At 35.9% G+C, this 20,710-nt stretch overlaps 1 protein-coding gene across 1 annotated transcript in view; it reads left to right on the forward strand.

The window, feature by feature from the left end:
* The window catches only part of CPSF2 (cleavage and polyadenylation specific factor 2), a 23,843-nt gene extending 4,069 nt beyond the window's left edge, over nucleotides 1-19,774 (forward strand). The window contains exons 5-13 of the mRNA XM_023538365.1: nucleotides 363-591; nucleotides 1,268-1,558; nucleotides 11,247-11,347; nucleotides 11,682-11,882; nucleotides 13,544-13,696; nucleotides 14,759-14,984; nucleotides 16,069-16,368; nucleotides 17,526-17,660; nucleotides 18,038-19,774. Of these exons, the coding sequence (XP_023394133.1) occupies nucleotides 363-591; nucleotides 1,268-1,558; nucleotides 11,247-11,347; nucleotides 11,682-11,882; nucleotides 13,544-13,696; nucleotides 14,759-14,984; nucleotides 16,069-16,368; nucleotides 17,526-17,660; nucleotides 18,038-18,130 (1,729 nt within the window). The 3' untranslated portion in view covers nucleotides 18,131-19,774. The remainder of the gene's footprint in view (nucleotides 1-362; nucleotides 592-1,267; nucleotides 1,559-11,246; nucleotides 11,348-11,681; nucleotides 11,883-13,543; nucleotides 13,697-14,758; nucleotides 14,985-16,068; nucleotides 16,369-17,525; nucleotides 17,661-18,037) is intronic.
* The last annotated feature ends 936 nt before the right edge of the window (nucleotides 19,775-20,710 follow it).

The raw sequence follows: 20,710 nt of genomic DNA on the forward strand, positions 1-20,710 counted from the left end.
GGTGTGTACGTTGTATGTGTGTGTAAATTTGGGAATTATTTATAATGAAGTTTATTAAGGCTGGTTGCATTTGGCCTACTCATTGAATTTTTGCAGTGTACTGTACAAATAACATTTTCTCTGTGTACTATGGGTGAAAAGGATTGGAAATCACTGATTTATAATTTTTCAATGAAAAAAATTGAGAGTTAATGGCATTATTTTTTACTCCTAGAAAGATATATTCACAGAACAAAAAATATTTGTAATAGCCTGAATGAAAGTTTTTTATTTTTTGCCTGGCTTAGTAATTGCTTATTTATAAGTTATTGCTTTTATAGTAAAAACATGGATATAAAGTTATCTTTAATTTTGTAGTAAAGTATTGTTATGTTCTATAGGAATTTTACATTCTGTTTTCTAGCAAATGTCCTGGAAACACTTCGAGGTGATGGCAATGTATTAATAGCAGTGGACACTGCAGGCAGAGTTTTGGAACTTGCTCAACTCCTTGATCAGATTTGGAGAACTAAGGATGCAGGATTGGGTGTTTACTCACTGGCACTCCTAAATAATGTCAGTTATAACGTGGTGGAATTTTCTAAGTCCCAGGTTTGTTTCCCATTACCATTTGTAATGAAGTTTGCTACGGAGCTTGGGCTTGTGGAAAACAATGTCTTAATTGCCCTTTGGGTTTTATTTTTCTGTTGAAGAGATTGATGTTGATAATGATGATGATGACAATAATAACAAAAGCTAAAAATTTACCACTTAGCTATTTTTCAGGCTTTACATTTATTATTTCATTTAATCCTTATACACCCTATGAAGTAGGTCCTGTTTTTCCCTCCATTGTACAGATCGGGCAAGTTGCTTCTCCTCTAACACTTAGTATCACAATTTGTAATATAAGGACAAAAACATAGAACCAACTTTATAAGATAGAAATGTTAGAGTCCAATTTTTTCTCCTTTGAATAAGCTCTTAATCTTGAAATATCAATCTCTGGGTTAAGATACTCATTTAGAACTTATACATAGCCTTCTCAATAGATTTAAAGTAACTTATTAGTGAAACAATGCAAAATTGGATTTTTAGGGGTGAACACTGGGGTGGCAGGATCTAATAAAGGAACCGAAGCAAAAAATAGGCTGCTTGTCAAATGGTACAAATTTAAGGCAACCAGTGTGGGGAAGAGACTTAAGATAGAAGTTGAACTCCTTGTAGAATACACTGAAGTTAAAATACAGCATTTTTTGATTATTGTTTTCTTTCTCCCCCATATTAGGTAGAATGGATGAGTGATAAATTGATGAGATGTTTTGAAGACAAAAGAAATAATCCATTTCAGTTTCGCCATCTCTCTTTATGTCATGGTCTTTCTGATTTGGCTCGAGTACCTAGCCCTAAAGTAGTACTTGCCAGCCAACCTGACCTGGAATGTGGATTTTCAAGGGATCTCTTTATTCAGTGGTGTCAGGACCCTAAAAACTCAATCATTCTAACTTACAGAACTACTCCTGGGACTTTAGCACGTTTCCTAATTGATAATCCTTCTGAAAAAATTACAGAAATAGAGGTAAGCGCCGTACGTGAACTTGATCTTAACACTGTTTGGAGAATACATTATGCATGATATATAAAAATCAGTGACCAAAAATAAAACTCAAAATCGTTTCAAGATTTTTATTAGAATAACAGAATAAGAGAGCCTTTCATAGCACAAATTTCAGAGCTCCTTAATTGGAAATTCTCATTTTTCCGTCTTTATTCAGATACAATAGACAACTAGTTGCCTGTGTTTACATTGTACAATTCAGTGAGTTTTTTTTTTCAATTATAGTTGGCATACAACACACCAGCCTCAGCTGGACAGCATATTGATCAGAGATCCACGCAACTCACAAAGCGATCACCCCACCAAATCTCCCCCCACATATTCATTCCAACATTATTTTTTTGTTGTTGCTACCAAATTTTATTTATTTATTTATTTTTAAAACTTATTTAAATTCATTTCACGTATACAGTACATTGGTTAGACATCTATGTAGTTCATAAAACGATCCCTCCAATTGCTCCTTCCTTTCCCTGGCCCTCCATCTAGCCACCATGTTAATGCTAACTGCATTCCCTTTGCATGCTCCCTATCCCCGTGACCAACTGTCAACTGATTTGTACTTCTTTAACCCTTCACCCCATTCTCCTATCTTCCCCTGGCCCCCACTGGTCCATAACCAAATTGTCCACTATATTTGCAAGTCTGTTATTGATTAGTTTGTTCTTTTTGTTCCTTAGATTCCACATATAAATGAAATCATATGGTATTTATCTTTCTCTGTCAGACTTATTTCACTCAGCATAATAACCTTTAGGTCCATCCATGTCGTTGCAAATGGTAGGATTTCATTTTTTTTAATGGCTGAGTAACCATCATTATTAACCATCTTCCCCAGCTGTACTCTACATCCTCATGTCTACTCTGCAACCATTCACCTGTACCTCTAATCCCTTTGCCCTCTTTTTCCCCCTCACCCCACTCCCATCTAGTAGTCCTCAAAATATTCTCTGTATCTATGAGTTTATTTCTGCTTTTGTTGTTGTTGTTATTGTTGATTTTGTTCTTTAGATTCCACATGGACGTGAAATCATGCGATATTTATCTTTCTCCATCTGACCCATTTCATTCAACACGATACCCTCTAGGTGCATCAAGGCAATGTCTTTTTCCATCCCCTTCCTTTTAGTCTGTGTGTGTCTTCTAATTTGAAGTGAGTCTCTTGTAGGGAGCATATGTAGGGATCTTGTTTTCTTATCCATTCAGCCATTCTACCTTTTGGTTGGAGCACATAATTCTTTTCCATTTGAGGTACTTGTTGATAGGAATGTAGTTGTTGCCATCTTTATTCCTGTTTTTGATACATGTTTTTTCTTCTTAAAGAAATCCCTCCAACATTTCCTGTAATACTGGTTTGGTGTTGATAAATTCCTTTAACTTATTTTTGTCTGGGAAGCTCTTTATCTGCCCTTCAACTCTAAATGATAGCTTTTCTGGATAAAATATTCTTGGTTGTAGATCCTGGGTTTTCATCATGTCAAATATTTTGTGCCAAGCCCTTCTGTCCTGCATAGTTTCTTTTGAGAAATCAGCTGCCAGTTTTATGGGTGCTTCCTTGTAGGCAACTAACTGCTTTTCTCTTGTTGCTTTTAAGCTTCTTCCTTTGTATTTAACCTTTGGCATTTTAATTATGTGTCTCGGTGTGGGCCTCTTTGGGTTCCTGGTTTTTGGAACTCTCTGAGCATCCTGGGATTTTATGTCTATTTCCTACATCAGGTTAGGGAAGTTTTCCATCATTATTTCTTCAAATAGCTGTTCATTTTGTTTTCCTTCAGGTACCCTGATGACATGGATATTTTTACCTTTCATAGTGTCTCATAGGCTCCTTAAATTATTACTATAGTCTTGGCTTCTTTTTCCTTGCCATTCTGATTGAGTGTCCTTGGCTTTCTCATCCTCTATACAGGTCATTTGATCCTCTTCTTTATTCACTTTGTTTATTCCGTTTTATATAATTCTCATCTCAGATAATGTATTCTTAATTTCTGACTCGTTCCCTTTTATAATTTCCATTTCCATTTTTGTTTTTTATCTCTTTGTTGAAGTTCTCACTAAATTCACCTACCCTTCTCATAAGTTCCTTGAGCATCTTTATAACCAGCGTTTTGAACTCTGCATCTGTTAGATTGCTTGACTCCATTATTTCTAGATCTCTGTTCTGTTCTCTCATATGGTTTCTGCTTCTTTGTCTTCTCATTTTGGCTGCCTTTCTGTGTCTGTTCCTATGTATTAAGCAAAAGCTTCTAAATCTTCCGGTCTTATTAGTGCGGCTTTGTGTAGTAGGTATGCAGTGGCACAGTCCTGAGTGGTTCAGCTGCAGGCCAAATTTAGCCCAAGCTTGGGCCCCTCTGAGGCCACCTGTTAAGATTCAGCAAGCAATGCACAGATGTTGTGCTTATAGTTGCCTCAGAAGGCCCCACCAGAAACCGAGGCCAGGTGCCACCAGTATGACTCTTGGTGCTGCGCAGCAAGGAGCACCTGACTTGCTGAGGATACACCTAGATGTGGCTTGGGTGGGGCTGCGAGTCGGAGGAGGCAGTTTCAGGGAATCCTCTGGGCAGAGTGACCTCTGTTATCCAGTTCGATGATGTCTCTGCTGTGGCAGTGCTGAGTCTGCACACTGGGAGCGGGGAGGGCTCAACAGAGGAACAATGGATACTGCTTGCACTTCGGCCTGGGAGAGAGCCTAGCTTTGGTCCTCATTCTAACTACTCCGTGCCCTCCTTTAAGTCCCTGAGCAGCCGAACCAGCATTGCTGGTCAGAACGAGCAGGTCTGTCACACCAGAAGTCCGCTTGCGGATGTGGCCCCTTTAAGAGGAGTCTGTGTCTGCCGCTGGCGCAGGCTCCATCCCACGCAGCCACTCAGTACGGGCAGCCTCGCGTCCTCACCCCATACTTCCATCTGCCCTTGCAGGATGATTTCTTAGTTCTCTCCCTAGTTGTGTGGCCTGTTCATCTAGATCCCAGGTGATGTTTCCTTGCTGCTCGCTCCTTGTTTCTGTCACAACCTTGATTTGGTCGCCAGGGGGATTAATAGAGCCTCTGTCATCTACGCCATTTTTTCCCCTTGGAAATTCTCATTCTTGAACCCTTCCGCGGTAATCCCCAGACCCACACCCAGACAGTATACGTATACACTGTCTTAATCTCTCTTTGAAAAGTTCCTTCCACGCTCTTTCCTTAATTGGAATCTGGCTGTTCCCTAATAGTACTCTTTCTCCTGCAGCCCTCTCAAATAGATGCTCTTTTCTTTTCTCTCATTTTTCATGTACTTTGCATCACACTTGACAATACGCTAACCCCTTCTTGTTCCTGACATTTACTAATCTCTTGGTTATTCTCTGGCATTCATTGGTGACTTTGGACCCTGGTTGACAGCCTTCCTGTCCACTCATACTCTGGCCTCCATTCTTGATGACCTTAGCACTCATATCCATCCGGTTTCCTGGCCCTCTGTTTCTTGACTCTAGTTCTTAGTGACCTTTTCCTCCATGCCTTCCCACGATCATGCTCTCTGCTCCCACGGTCATGCCCTTAACCTCTTAACCTTGTTATGTTTCTCTGCATCCCTTCCTCATGCATCCCACTGTGATCTTACAGCTTGGCTTGCTCTATTACTGCCACGCCAACAGTTCCTTGGTGCCATTGGGACTTTGAGTTCACGAACCTCACCACTTTCACTGTCATCATTCCTCCAGCTTTGAAAAGTCAGTGGTCCGTCATTATTTTTTAAACACCTTTAATTCTCTTATCCTTCTGTCTGTACTCAGCTGGCAAAGCCTTGACTTTGAACTGTTTGCTTAGTTCTATCTATACCCAAGCAACTTCATGTTACTGGAGTTAAATACTGTGTGGATGGGTTTTCCCTTACATTTACGATGTCACATCTCAAAAGGGGACCCAACACTAGCACTCAGCATTCTGTGGGCTATTCCTTTTTGTACTTTCTGGTAGGACAGTTTCACACCTCCTTTCTTCTCAAAAATTCTACAACTCCATCTCAGTTCTCACGGATGGGACATGATCTTGTTTTAAACTCAACTGAGAGGTGGAAGTAGTCAGATAGGACTTCCATTATCTTCTCAGCACTAATAGCTTAACCTGTTTCCGCATCTGCATTTGCTGCCTTATCTCCTATTACAGGAGCAAGACAATTAGTCAAATGACCTTACACCAAAAGATCGTTTTGTTAATAACCCACCCATCAAATCGATCAATTTTTCCAAAACTAGCCTTATTAACTTAGTTTATAGCAATTGATACTGAACAGGTTAATAACTGTTAGAGTTGTGCAAAATTTCAGATGACTGCTTTTCATTTTGTCTTCATAGTAGCCATTTTAAGGAATGTTTAATTTGTTAAAAGTGAATTAGTAAGGGTACCTATGAACTGGACTTAAGAAAAGCATAATAATAGTAACTAAAATCTGATATACGTTCGCTATAAATACAGATTTGCTGAGGAAAGATTTGGAGCAAGGATACCAAAGTAAAAAAATACTGTCTTTTGGGTTATTTAATAGCTTAGAAATACAAAGTTAAAAGAACTGAGAAATACTTGAAATGGTTTCATCAGATATGAAATGCTGTATTAGGAAATATTAATTACTAGAAATTCAATTAAGGCTGATATGCCATTTGAGGAATTAATAAAAAGAACATTTAAAGTGGTTTAAGTTTCAAAAAAAAAAAACGAAAATGGCATTCAGAGTTTAAACTTGAAACGTTAGGTTTTTGATTTTTTTAATAGCCAGTACTTAATGCTCTTTCCCCTCTCACCTCGTTAGAGGTTTTTCCTTTTCTGTCCATTATCTATCACTTTTTCCTCTGTTTGGTCACATCCAAAACAACTCTTACTGTGACTCCTCCTCTACTCCCAGACTTCTCTGAGTCTTCCTCATCTTAGGGAATAGCAGCACTTCCACCTACTGACTCAAGCCAAAAATCTAGAAATTAAAAAAAACCTGTTCTTTGAATATATACTTTGAAAAGTGTGCATATTGTAAGCATACGCTGCGATGAGTTTTCGCAAGTTGAACACAGTTGTTGTCTAGCCTGTATCTAGGTCCTTTTCAATGGTAACCTCTGTCCTGACTTTTAATGCACAGATTACTGAAACTTATTTTCAATTCCTTACCTTTCCCTTAACACCCATATTCAATCTAGCAGCAAGTCCTATTGGCTCGACCTCTAGATCTATCCTAACTCTGTCTACTTTTTTCCAGCTCCACTACCATCATCCTGGCCACCATCCTAGCCCATGCTAAATGCGCTGGCCTGGACTGTGCAGAGTTTCCTAACAGGTTTCTCTATTTTTACGGTTATACTCTATTAATCCTTCTTCTCATAGTAGCCAAAGAGTTCTCTGTCTCTCTCTCTTTATTGTGGTAAAAAAAAAAAAACAACAACAGAATTCACTTTCTAACCATTTTTAAGGGTCCAGCATAGCAGTGTTAACTATATGAACTTTTCATCTTACCAAACTGAAACTACCCATTGAACAACTCCCAAAGGCATCTTTTAAACATTCATCATTTCATGTCACTCCCTTGCCGACACCCTCCAGTGTCTTCCTTCTGCTCTCTGAATAAAATCAAAACTCCTTACCCTGGCTTTTAAGGTCCCACATGATCTGATTTCTAACCCTTTCTGACCTTATCTCATTCCACCGTCTCTGTGCTCTGCACTGCCGCACTGCAGCAGACAGAGCCTCTGCACTAGGCGTTCCTTCTGCGTATGATGTTCTTTCCCAGCTTTGCACTTGGCTGGCTTCTCATCATTCAAGTCTCAGTTCAAAGGTCACCTCCTCAGATTGGCCTTCTCTGACTGCCAATCTAAAATACCTACTCAGTTGCCAATGCATCACCTTTAAGTATTTTTCCTAGCACTCATTACTATCTGGTATTTTCCTTGTTGTCTTGCTTTTTCCACCAGCAACTAGAATACAAGTTCCATGAGAAAAGGGATCTTGGTCTTTTTTTAAATCTCTAGCACACAGAAAAATGTTGGTGGAATTCAGGAATGAGCAAATTAGTGAATATGTAATAAACCTGATTTCTTATCATGTTAGACAAGAGTTTATTATATATTTTTTTGTCTACATTTATTGCTCTCCTGAGTTAACCTGATTTGTAATAAACCTGATTTCTTATCATGTTAGACAAGAGTTTATTATATATTTTTTTGTCTACATTTATTGCTCTCCTGAGTTAACTCCTTTAAAAAGAGCAAAGATACAGTAAATGAATAAGGCTTAATAAATTGGAATAGATTTGATTAGGAAAAGGAATAACTTGGAGGTAATAGAGTGAAGGAGTAGAAAGAAAAATATCTTAATGTTGATTATTCTAGAACTCTGTTTCTGAATATAGCCATTAATTTTAGATATCTTAAATGAAAGATAAGATAGAGAGCAAAATTTATTATAGCAACAGGCATAAACTAAATTATGTGGTAAATGTTCTGTTAAAATTTATATGTAGGTTAGACAGGCATCTGTATAAGTTCTCAACAGTGTATTTGTAAAGGAAAATAATGACACTTTTCGAAACAATTTATTTTCAAGTAAGATGTGGGATGCCAGATGTAAACATGTATATCACTCATTCATGCTATACACTAGAATCACTTGATTTTGGTTTAATTTTTTTGTTACTTTTTATTTTGAAATAATTTCAAAGTTAACAGAAAAGTCATAAAAATAGTATACCCAGATTCCCCAGTTGTCAGCATTTCACTGGATTTGTCTTACCACTTCTGCTATATATACATATACAATATTAGGGTTTTTTTCTGAATTATTTGAAACTGTAGATGTTCCATTATCTCTAAACGTAGCAGTGTCCATTACCTAAACAAGGACACTCTCCTGCAAAACCATAGTACATCCATTGAGTCAAGGAAATAAGCATTGATAACATACTACCATTTCATCTACTGACCCCATTCATCTTTTGCTAATTGCCACAACAATGTCCTTTATAGTTACCCTTTGCTTTTTCATTTGGGATCCCATCCAGGATTACACACTGCATTTAGTTGTCATGACTGTTGACATTTTTGAAGGATATACGTTCTCAATTTTTTCCCTATTCACATACTATATGCTGTTTTTTTTATAAAGAAATTGGACCAAATTATCCACATATTCTGAAACTAGCTTTTTTTATCTGAGTCTTTCTTGAACAGTATAAGTAGATACAGATTTACCTTATATTAATTTGTATATTAATTTGTACAAACAACAAATGAATGAATTCTTTTTAGTAATTTTATAATAATACATAGTACATATGTACTGTGATTATTTAATCCAGCGGTTCTCAAAAGTATGGTGTGAGGACCCCTTGGGAGCCTGAGACCCTTCAGGGAGTCTGCAAGGTGGAAACTGTTTTTCATGATGATATTGAGGGTTTATTTGTTTCTCACTGTCCCTGCATTTGTACTGACAAGTGAAAGCAGTGGCAGGTAGCGTGCTGGTGCCTTCGTGTATATCGAGGCAGTGGCACAAAACTGTGCTAGTAGTCACTGCATTTTTCATTGCTACATGCTTGTTTGAAAAAAAGTCAGTTTCACTTACAAACGTCCTTGATGAAGCAGTAGAAGTTATTTAGTTTACTAAATTCTTTTAGTAAAAGATTTTTAACTAATCTGGGTGACAAGATAGGAAGTATGTGTAAAGCACTTGTGTTGCATATAAAGTACAGTGGTTGTCTTGAAGAAAATCACTTGTACAATTGTTTGAGTTGTGAGTTGAACTAACCATTTTTTCTTGGAACACCGTTTTCACTTGAAATAATGACATGATTATTCAGACTTAGATATTTTCTCAAAATGGAATAAATTGAGCTGGTCACTTTAAGGAAAACAATAGCATTTATTGCTTAAACTCGATAAAGTTCAAACTTTCACAGGAAAATTAGAATTTTAGAAAATGTATACTCATCACTATGGGATTGATAACTTAACCGTAAAAGACTTTTCTGATGAGATTGGTGGTGATATTTGCAAATGTGATTTTTCAAATATTGTCAGCATGTGTAAGATCTATGTAACCTGGTAAACCAATATTTTATAAATAACTGATGCATGATGTTACAAAATAATGCGTGAATGAAAGATCCATTCAAAATATGAGATAAATCAATATATTTCATATAACAGAGTACCGAAAGTCATTGGTATGACGTCAGATCCTGCATTACAAATAATCTTTAAGAAACTACCACTTTTTGAGTTTTAATATAATATCAAGAAGAATATTCATAAGAATTACTCTTCATAAGAATATTCATATTTAAATATTTTTCCTTTTCAACTATGCAGCTGTATGAGGCTAGATTTTTTTCACATACTGTAACAAAACCAACATATTGCAAGAGATCAAATGCAGAAGCAGATGTGAGAATCCAGCTGCTTGCTATTAAGCCAGATGTTTAAAGAGATTTGCAAAAATGCAAAATAATGCTATTATTTCCCATTAATTGTTTTTTACTTTGGAAAATATAATTATCTTTTGTAAACATATGTTAATGTTAACATGTAGTGGTTTTATTATTTTTTAATGAACAGATTAATATTTAAAAATTTTAAATTTTCTAATGTGGTAAATATTGATAAATATACAAAAAATGAAGCCCTGTATACCTAAAACTAATGTTTTATGTCAATTATATTTTAGTTTAAAATATTAAAAGCTTTTGGGGGTTCTCAGTAATTTTTAAGACTCTAAGGCAATCCTGAATCAAAAAGTTTGAGAACTACTCATGTAATCAGTTTGTGTCGATGGATTTTAAAATGTGTCCAGTTTTTTGCTATTAGAGACATTGCTTCAATGTATTTATTATTATTTTCACATTGCGTGATTCTTTCAATACGATAAATTCCTACAAGTAGAAATGCTATGTTAAATGACAAGCACGTTTTTATTTTTAGATGTTGGCAAATCACCTTCTGACATAGTTGTACTAATAGACAGTGGATGAAGGCACCCTTTCCCATATAGTAGTTAGGGTTGCCAGTCTCATAGATTAAAAAATGGCATTACGTTTTTAAAAATTTGCATTTTTCAAAAGTCATTAGCGAAATTAGACCTGTCTTAGGGTTATTAGTTATTATTTTGTAAAGTGCTTTTATTATATATATTTTGTCCTTGTTTGATGTGTGGGTCATCTTTTTCTTAACTGATTTAGAAGAGGTCTTAGGAAAAAGTAGCTTTGGATAGTCATACAGTGCTACAAATAACTTAAAATATCTTTTAACCTTTTGAGATTTAAAATGTCAAAGCGATTTTATTTTTTCATATTGCCATATTTATTCATCGTTTTTTTTATGGCTTTTGGGTTTTAATGTCATGTATAGGCCTCACCTATACCAAATTATAAAAATACTTTTCCGTATTTTCTTTTTCTGATTGGTGATTTTTTAAACCAGTTTGATTTACCTTAAACCCATCCTAGAAACGTGACAGCTCTATTTTAGTATTAATCTAAATAGGATCGGTAAGTGCACGTAACAGAAACTTGAATAATTTCCAGAGGAAAATTTAGTTTGCAAACGATGACTCAATTTAGAGATGGGATGTATCTCACACCCCACTGCCTTAACTCCCTAATATCGATATTTCCTTTTGTCCGCTATTTTTCTTTAGTTGAGGAAACGTGTAAAGCTTGAAGGGAAAGAACTTGAAGAATACTTGGAAAAAGAGAAACTAAAGAAAGAAGCTGCTAAAAAGCTTGAGCAGTCAAAAGAGTGAGTTATTTTCCTACAAATTATAAATTTATATATGTAATTCGAGAAAAACTTATTTCTAACATAAAAAAGTTTAATTGAAGATACTTAACTTTTAACTTCATTACTTTCGTTACATCTTTGAAATGATGCTAGAATACCAAATTCTTTCAGTGCTGATATTAATATGTATTTATTAACTGGCAGTTAATGCTGTGTTTTACAAAATATCAACCTAATAATATTGATAATTTCATTATTCAGTTAGTATTCAGTATTAAAAACAATTTTATAAACATTAATTCAAAATCTTTTGCGTACTTTATGACCTTCATCTATTCCAAAATCATCCTAGGGCTGATATAGATTCCAGCGACGAGAGTGATGTTGAGGAAGATATTGATCAGCCCTCGGCCCATAAGACTAAGCATGACCTGATGATGAAAGGTGAAGGTAGTCGTAAAGGAAGTTTCTTCAAACAGGCTAAAAAGTCTTATCCTATGTTTCCTGCCCCAGAAGAAAGAATTAAATGGGATGAATATGGAGAAATTATCAAGTATGTAAGCAAAACAAGCTTTTCTTTCTTATGCATTAGAGGTATTAACTGTGTTTGAGCTCAGTGAATTTGGTCTTTCTGGTTGTAGTGCACTTGTTAGTTTCTGAGTACCTCGGCTTGAAAGATATAGAAGACTTGTAGTTTGAAACTTAAAAATCGATTGAGGAACATAAAGAGAATTAGTATTAAAAGAACACTGTAGTTTTATTTTTTTAGGTTTGTGAAAAGTTTAAAAAGATGATCAAGACTTTAAAAAAAAGAGAGAAAGGACATGCATTGAAGAAAGACATAGGATAGGAAGAACCTTTGATGGATGGGATTCTGTTAAGTTTGGGAAATGGGTTATGTCTCAAATAGTGCTGTATACATGTTTTAGTTACAAGAGGAATATAAGATAGCATGAGTGGAACCATGGAAAATCTATAAAATCAATATCCACTATTAGAAAAAACCCGAAATCACATGTTCTAATCTCACATTTGAAAACACTGCTATCCTGTATAAAGACCCTTGAGGGTTCCCGTCACTTTCAGGCAAATGTCAAATGCCTTGGCACAGTGCATGATGTCTTTCGCGATCTGGTTTCTCCTTACTTTTCTGCTATGTTTCTATGTACTTCCGTTATGTCAGTGTGCTTCCTCCACTCTGGTGGTCCTCAGCCTTCTCAGTTTCCTCCTGCTCAGCTTTTTTATGTTAATGCTTTTGCATATGTTTTTCCTTCTGCCTTGTTTCACCTCCCCACCCCAGGTGTCCAGGCTGCTGAATCTGGCCTCACAAACTACTGGAAACCTTTCCTGTTTCTTCCTTGCTACTGCAATACAGTTAGGCCCCCCTTGTACTTTCTTTGTACTTTCACAATGCTATCTTGAACATATAGTGGACTTAGGTCATGCCTGGATTTAATTAGGAAAATTCCACTATCTACTCGGCTCTCTAAAATAGTAGAGAGGAAAAATAGCAATCTAACCAGCATTGGTGAGTTTACTTACCATTCCACAGTGGGCAGTCTGTTTAGCATGTGGACAGTGTTCTTTAGCTTCAATTTCCTTATCTGAAAAATGGGGATAAGAATGAAATGAAGTTGTGTTTCTAGGGCACTTAGCATAGAACCCGACTCATATAAATGCGCTGTAAGTGGTTGCTACTGCTGTCGTTATTATGTGGTTTGCAGTGTAGAGATAGTGGACTCCAGGGGCTAAGAAGCCGCTGCAGCAGGCTAGACGTTGGGTAACAGAGGCTGGGATTCTAGAGCGGAGTGTGACTGGATTTGGGGTGGCCTAGATAATTATAGTAGAGTAGAGAAAACATTTTAAAAGATTTTTTTTTTAAATTTTCACATACAATTCTCTCTGATGTTGGAAGTAAAAACAAGAAGATAGATGTGTTAGTAGTTCGTTGAAATAAAGATGAAGGCTTTTGAGGGAGCTAATGATTTTGTATCTCAGTCTTCTTGTCTTAAAGAGTACTGCTTAATGGTCTTGAAGAACATAATATATGCAGTCAGCTGATAATGGGTATCAGGAAGCTGCACTGGCTTTGGATCACATGTATATTTAAATCTTCAGCTATAAGAGGGGTCTAGAAATTATGCCATCTACTGGTTAATTATATATAAGATTAACTTGATTGTTACTACTTCTAATTAGAGACTTATTATTTAGACCAGAGGATTTCTTAGTGCCGGAACTTCAAGCTACTGAAGAAGAAAAAAGCAAATTAGAATCTGGCTTGACAAATGGAGATGAACCCATGGATCAGGATTTATCTGATGTTCCCACTAAGTGTATTTCTATGACAGAGTCTATTGAAATAAAGTAAGTGCTTTCATTGCATTTTGAAAATAGATAAAATTTCAAGCACTTGAATTACATAATTTAAGCTGTTTCAAAAGTGAAATTTCTGAATATCCTCTAGTAGGTTTGTACTCTTAAAATTTAATTTCCTTTTTCCATGTAAAGACTTGTGAAGTATGGTGGTATTTTCTCTTCATTAATTATATTTGAATGCTAAAGTAATCGAATTGGTGGTGAGGAGAGGGTTAAACATTAAATTGTACCTTTATGTGAAGAAACATGCTTTTTGGCCTTTTTAGTATGTCTACTAGCAGGTGATGTTATACAGTTCCCAAGTTTAATTTTCCTAAGTGCTCGTTTCATAAAATATACTCCTTGACTTAAACGTCTTTAGTGCCCTAATTTCTTAAAAATACGATTTTGATCTGCAGTATTTAAAAACCCTTTTTTCCTTTTCTATGTGGTACAGTTAATAACACCAGTAAATCATCATTTTGGAATTTAAAAAAACTCATTAGGGAGTAAACTGGTTTATTGTCCATTGATATCATTTAGTATATATTCTTAGGTATAACTAAGGCCTAAATAGTGCATATTATCACAAACTTTCCTCCACAATGGCTGTACCGGTTTATATTTTCACTAGCAGAGCAAGAGGCTTCCTTCACCCCTGTTTCCTCACTAACATTTAGCATTGTCTAACTCTTCCAAGTTTTATAGTCTAATCAGTATAAAATATCAGTACTGTTTAAATTTGTTTTACTGTGATTATCAAATTTGATTATCTCTTCAAATGCTTGTTACCTTTTTTGTTTTTTCTTCTGTAAAGTCCATGTTTATGTCCTTTATGCATATGTCCTTTTTGTTACTGATTTTCAGGAGTTCATTATATATTCTGGGTATTATCTGGTTAGTTTTAGACAATGCAAATAATATTGTCTTCCATTGTGTTATTTGTTTTTAAGAGTTGTCCATGGCCTACTTCGTTTAAAAAATCTTTAATTTTGATGAAATAATAAAATATTTCCCATTATTTTTTTTGGGTTCAGAAAAGTAAGCTTGAATAATCATGTCTAATTACAGAGCCAGGGTTACCTACATAGACTATGAAGGACGCTCTGATGGAGATTCCATTAAAAAGATCATCAATCAGATGAAACCACGACAGTTGATCATTGTCCATGGACCACCAGAGGCCAGTCAGGATCTTGCAGAGTGCTGCCGTGCATTCGGTGGAAAAGATATTAAAGTGTACATGCCAAAGCTACATGAAACAGTTGACGCCACTAGCGAAACTCACATCTACCAGGTAAATACGCTGGCATTTGAGTCACAAAGAAGTAAGTACGTTCTGTTGCAGATTAGGACAGATACATGAGGAATGCAGTGGTGTGTGAGACAGACCTGTACCCCGCCTTAGCAGAGCTTACAGTCTGTGGGGCTTGTAACAAGGAAATAGTACTTATCACACTGTTACACCTCTGATAAAGCACAGGATGCCATGAGACCCCAACCCAAATGTGGAGGTTTCAAAAGATTTCCTGGAGGAAGTGACAACTAAGCTTAAGCTGAAAGGTTGTTCGTTGGGTTGTCAGGGTCGTATGTAGAATAGGAAAGAGAGGGAGAAAGAATGTTCCAGGCGGAGGGGACAGCATTTGCAAAAGTATGCAGGTGGGAGGAATGGTGAGGGTTCACAAATTCAGAAGTTTTAAGAGAATTCACAGATGTCAGGGTTCTACTCCTGATTGAAAAAAAAATAGGCACAGAAAATAGGAATAGAGGAGAGATTAACTCTTATTTGGTAGTGGGACATGGTGTCAGTTAAGGCAGAAGTGTTGTCTATATTTGTTTGGAAAAAAGTGGATTAGAATTCACCAGGCAGAGAAATCACTCTGAGCAGAGCAGGAGGAGCCACCATTCTTAGAATATGGAGGTGTGAAACTGCATGGTGTATTGAGAAAACTATAAACAACTCAGTGCTCCTGAAGTAGCATCAAGTTTTAGAGAACGAGACTTAGCAGTGGCTTTCAACCTTGGCCGCAAACAAGAATCAGCAGGGGAGCTTTGCGGGGAGTCGGAGTCTTAGTCTCACTTGTTATATTAGAATCACTGGAAGCAGGGCCCCTGGCATTGAAACTTTTTTTTTTTTAATTGCCACGTGACCCCAGTGTGCAGTCAGTTTTAAGGACCTTCACTTTGGAAAGTGGACAGGGTTCCAGTAACCCTACAGGTCATTAGGTCATCACTAGCCATGGTCAAGATGAGATGAGTGAAAGATTTTCAAATTTCAACATACATCACTAGAGTTAGAAAAATTATAACAACAGACAGCTTATATTTGTTCACTTATACCCTGTGGGGTTTATTTCTCTTCCTCCCCTTTCCGTATCTAGGTGAGATTAAAAGACTCCCTTGTTAGCTCCCTTCAGTTTTGTAAGGCAAAAGATGCTGAATTAGCTTGGATAGATGGTGTCTTAGACATGAGAGTTTCCAAAGTGGACACAGGAGTTATTTTAGAAGAAGGAGAACTTAAGGATGATGGAGAAGATTCAGAAATGCAAGTGGACGCCCCTTCGGATTCTAGCGTCATAGCACAACAAAAGGCCATGAAAAGTCTGTTTGGAGATGATGAGAAAGAAACAGGGGAAGAAAGTGAGATCATTCCCACTCTGGAACCCTTGCCACCTAACGAGGTAAGGAAGTGCGCGCCGCTTCCATCTTCTCCTTAATTTGTCATCCTACAAATTTTCCTTTTTATGTTTTAAATCATTTAAACTGTGTGTCATATATAGACTGATTTTGGAGTTTTTTAAAATTACTCAAGGTTATGTTTCTGTGTGTGCGTGTGTATCCTGTGTGGCTAGGGAATAATAACTCAAACCTTTAGCAAATCTTATACGATACGTAATTGTTTCACGACGTGTTTTCTCAGTGTGGGTTTTTAAAGATTAAATTTTGATGATTGTGAGGATCGCCTGCCTGCTTCTAATCGAGAGATTATTAGTTTTCTAATGTCATACCCCTGTATTCCATTTTTGTGTGTTCTCAATTCAGTTCAAATCACTTTTGATTTTGGTATACTCAGAAATCTTTTATTAAGTATAGATATAATTCTACTCTAGTATTGACATGTTCTCAAGAGATATCTACCTAATTGGCAAAGGTTTCAGGTAATTAACTTACAACAGTATTAAATCTATAAGAGCCCTTCATGTGTGTCAAGTGATATCTTTAGCCCTTCTATGCAATAAAGAATGGAGAGACAGCCTCTGTTATTGGATTCATTTCTAATGCTACTCTTGGAGTTGAGAGGAGTTAGAATTATTTTCTTCGTGCTAAATTTGCACTCTTCAAAGGATATTCAAAGTAGCAGCATTAAGTTGAACCACTTGCCTTTCTGATACTAAAACCCATAGCATCTACTGCATTCTCTCTGAGAGAGGAGGGAAAATGGAAGTGGGATCAGGAGAAAATTATCCCCTGACCTAAGCAAAGGACTAAGCAAAGAATTTTTGGTTCCGCTCTGCCTGCTGGCACTCTGGTTGACCCCCTTAGGCAAGCGGGTAAGTGAAGAGCATAACATTACTAAATGTCTCTCCGCTGTTATGAGGCATGACTAATAAAACTGATTGTGAAACAGTCCCAAAATGTGAAGGGCTTTGTAATGTTAAATAATGAGGTAAGATTCAGAATAACAACGTGAAATGTGATTTACAGTCTTGAAATGATCTGTCAAAGGACTTCAGGGAATAAATGTCTTAAAGATCATGTGTGATTTCACTTTATTCAGTACAACTGTGTGTCTGGTATTCCATTTTAAGTTATTCTTTTCCCTGTAACTTTATCTAAGGTTCCTGGACATCAGTCAGTTTTTATGAACGAACCAAGACTATCAGACTTCAAACAAGTTCTTTTGCGGGAGGGGATTCAAGCTGAATTTGTAGGAGGTGTACTTGTCTGCAACAATCAAGTAGCAGTCCGTAGAGTAAGTGTGTGTTTAGTAAAGGCTGAATTGAGCAGATGCTTCCGATGTTTTGTCATTTCGAATTCTGTAATTCTTGATTGGTAATTTCACAAAACTAGAAATCAGAAATTTGTATTCCTAATGATGACCTTGAAGACTTGCAAAAGTGACTCTCAAAGACATAATTTTATTGTAAATTTTTATTTGAATTCTATGACATTTATGACATCTATGTAAAATTCATGACTCGAGTATTATATCCACATTCTGTGAATCAAAGCAACCCGTTTCCTGACCAATCATAAAGTAATCTAGTTAATATATTTTGGTTATTATGCCTGCCTATTAATGAATAGAAAATGTGCTAAAGAACTTTTTTGTTTTTACTTGGTTTCTAGACGGAAACTGGACGCATTGGATTAGAAGGCTGCCTTTGTCAAGATTTTTATAGGATAAGAGACCTTTTATATGAACAGTATGCCATTGTGTAAAGGACATGTCAAGAAGTATCTGTTCGACCTTTCTAAGAAAAAAGGATTCTTATCTTATTCTAAGATTTTGTGTTTTTTTTTTTTCTTTTGTAATATACAAAAAGAATCTGACAGGAAAACTTAACATGCAGTAGATTTTTAATACTGTAAATAGAAAGCATTTTGCTAATGTTCAAACGAGCATCCTACCTTTTGGCTTTGCGTGATAGGGATCCTAACACATGTGCAGGCCTGAGAGTTGAAGGGGATTGGTTTCCTGTACAGACCCCTTATTCTAGAGGGCTTCTTACTTGAATAAAACAGTGCAACTTAGCAAACCAGTTCCTGGCCTTAGAGAAATATATTTGCATGAGTTCTTGCAAACTGTTTCTTACATTTTCTGGAATGCAAAGTGAAAATTATTTAGAAAAGATGTACTATTGGGAACAAAAACTGATAAAAGTTTTTTGAGGCCTACCTAGTTACAAAACAAAAATCAAAGAGTACGTATTATAACTCTTCTTCTGAATTCTAATATGCAATTGTCTTTACATGGAGCGTAGCTACTCAATGCCTGTATTGCCCAGTGATGCACTTTCGTGTGAGGTTGTACACATTTGGTTTGAAATCAGTTTTTATTTCTGCCATTTCTCGTTTTATCAAGTTTTTATTGTTTCTCAATCTGAATTATAATACCATCATTTGAATACACACAATTCAAAAGAACTCAATGTGTTATAGTCTTAAGGGTTCTGCATACATTTAGACATATCTTAACTATCAGCTAAGTTACTGTATTGGAAAGTATATAGTGCTCTCTTTTCAAGGAAGTAAATGTAGAATCTCACAATTTTATAAGGTAACAGTATAATTTAATTAAAAGATGTAACTTTTTATCTCTTAGGCTTGCTTTCTCTGAAGGTTGCCCAGAAGGTTGCCCAAGCCGTAGTTGGATTTTATATACATTACTACAAAAATAATACCGAAGTTGGATACAATCATCCTTTCTGTATTCACATCTTTTGGGGGCTGGCAGCCCTGGCATAGTATAAACCACTTGTGTTTAAGAGTAAAAACTGAATATATGCAAGTTTCATTGAACTTCAAAATGAAAATCACGTTGCCCTATTATAATCTGTCGATGCTTTTTTAGAATGTAGCTTAATCATGACAAACCTTGATGTTTATTTCTAAAGTATTTAAGCCCTCCTCTTTACACTTAGCATTTTTAGAAGGATCAGTCTTCTTATTTAACTTATGTAGAACTAGGTATAGTATAATCTCATGATATCAAACTAGAATTAATATTTCTATTTTTAATGCTTACAAAGCATTTCATGTGGATTATTGTGCTACTGCAAAGTTTACAGCCATCTGATACTGAAAACCAGGTACAGTGTCATACAAAACATAATATACAAAACAGTTTTACAGAAGATCGAGATAAAGAGTATGTTTTCTTTGCAGAGCTTTGAAAAAAATTCACTTAAATTCTTAGTACTGAATAGAGTAAGCCTAAAATTCTTTTTATTTTCCAGGGGAAAGAAAGTCTGCATTTGTTTCATGGCTTAAAGCATTTGGTTATACCGATATTGAAAAATGGTTTTTTGCCTAGCTTTTTTATTGTACTATGAACAGGAATTAAATTTTAAAGTACTGCTTGAAGGTGGCTGTGCTAACTAATGTCAGTGCTTTTACCTGTTTCTAGATGACAATATTACTAAAATTTCAAAAATGGAGACATTTCTTTAGCCTCAGTTGCTTAAGAAAAATATAAAATTCAAGAAAAACTATGAGATAAATCATGAACTCGGAGGATCTTTCAGATCTTTACTGTTTAGAAGCAAATACAAGTGGACTATCAGCTGATCTCTATAAATAATTAGGTTAAAAAGAAAATTTTTTTTTGTAGCATTTGTTGTAGTGGGATTAGAACTGTCAAATATCATTGCAAACTTTTCTATATTTTTATGAACCAGTAGGTGGTCTGAAACGGAAGTGAGGAAATCAATTTTCTAAAAAAAAATTAAGATAGATTCACGTATCGTAAAATTCACTCTTTTAAAGTGTACAATTCATTGGTTTTTAGTATATTTACAGAGTTGTACAACCATTATCACTATTTAATTCCAGGACATTTTCATCACCCCAAAAAGAAACTTTATTCCTGTTAGCAGTCACTTCCCATTCTCCCTTTTCCCTGGCCCCAGGCAACCATTAATCTAGTCTCTGTCTCTATGAATTTGCCTGTTCTGGATATTTCAGAAAAATGGAATCATATAATATGTGGCCTTTTGTATCTGACTTCTTTTACTTAGTTTCAAGATTCATCAGTGTGATAACATGTATTGATATCCTTTCTATGGCTGAATAATATTCTATTGTGTGGCTAGACCACATTTTGCTTATCTGTTCATCAGTCGATGGACACTTGGGTTGATTCCATTTTTTTGGATATTATGAACAATGCTGCTGTGAACTTTTATGTACGAATTTCTTATATGGACATATGTTTTAAATTTTCTTGGGTATATATCTAAGAGTAGAAGTGCTGGATCACATGGTAGCTGTGAAACTGCCGGACTGTTTTTCAAAGTGGCT

Source organism: Pteropus vampyrus, unplaced genomic scaffold (genome assembly GCF_000151845.1).
Source record: "Pteropus vampyrus isolate Shadow unplaced genomic scaffold, Pvam_2.0 Scaffold219, whole genome shotgun sequence".
NCBI lineage: Eukaryota > Metazoa > Chordata > Mammalia > Chiroptera > Pteropodidae > Pteropus > Pteropus vampyrus.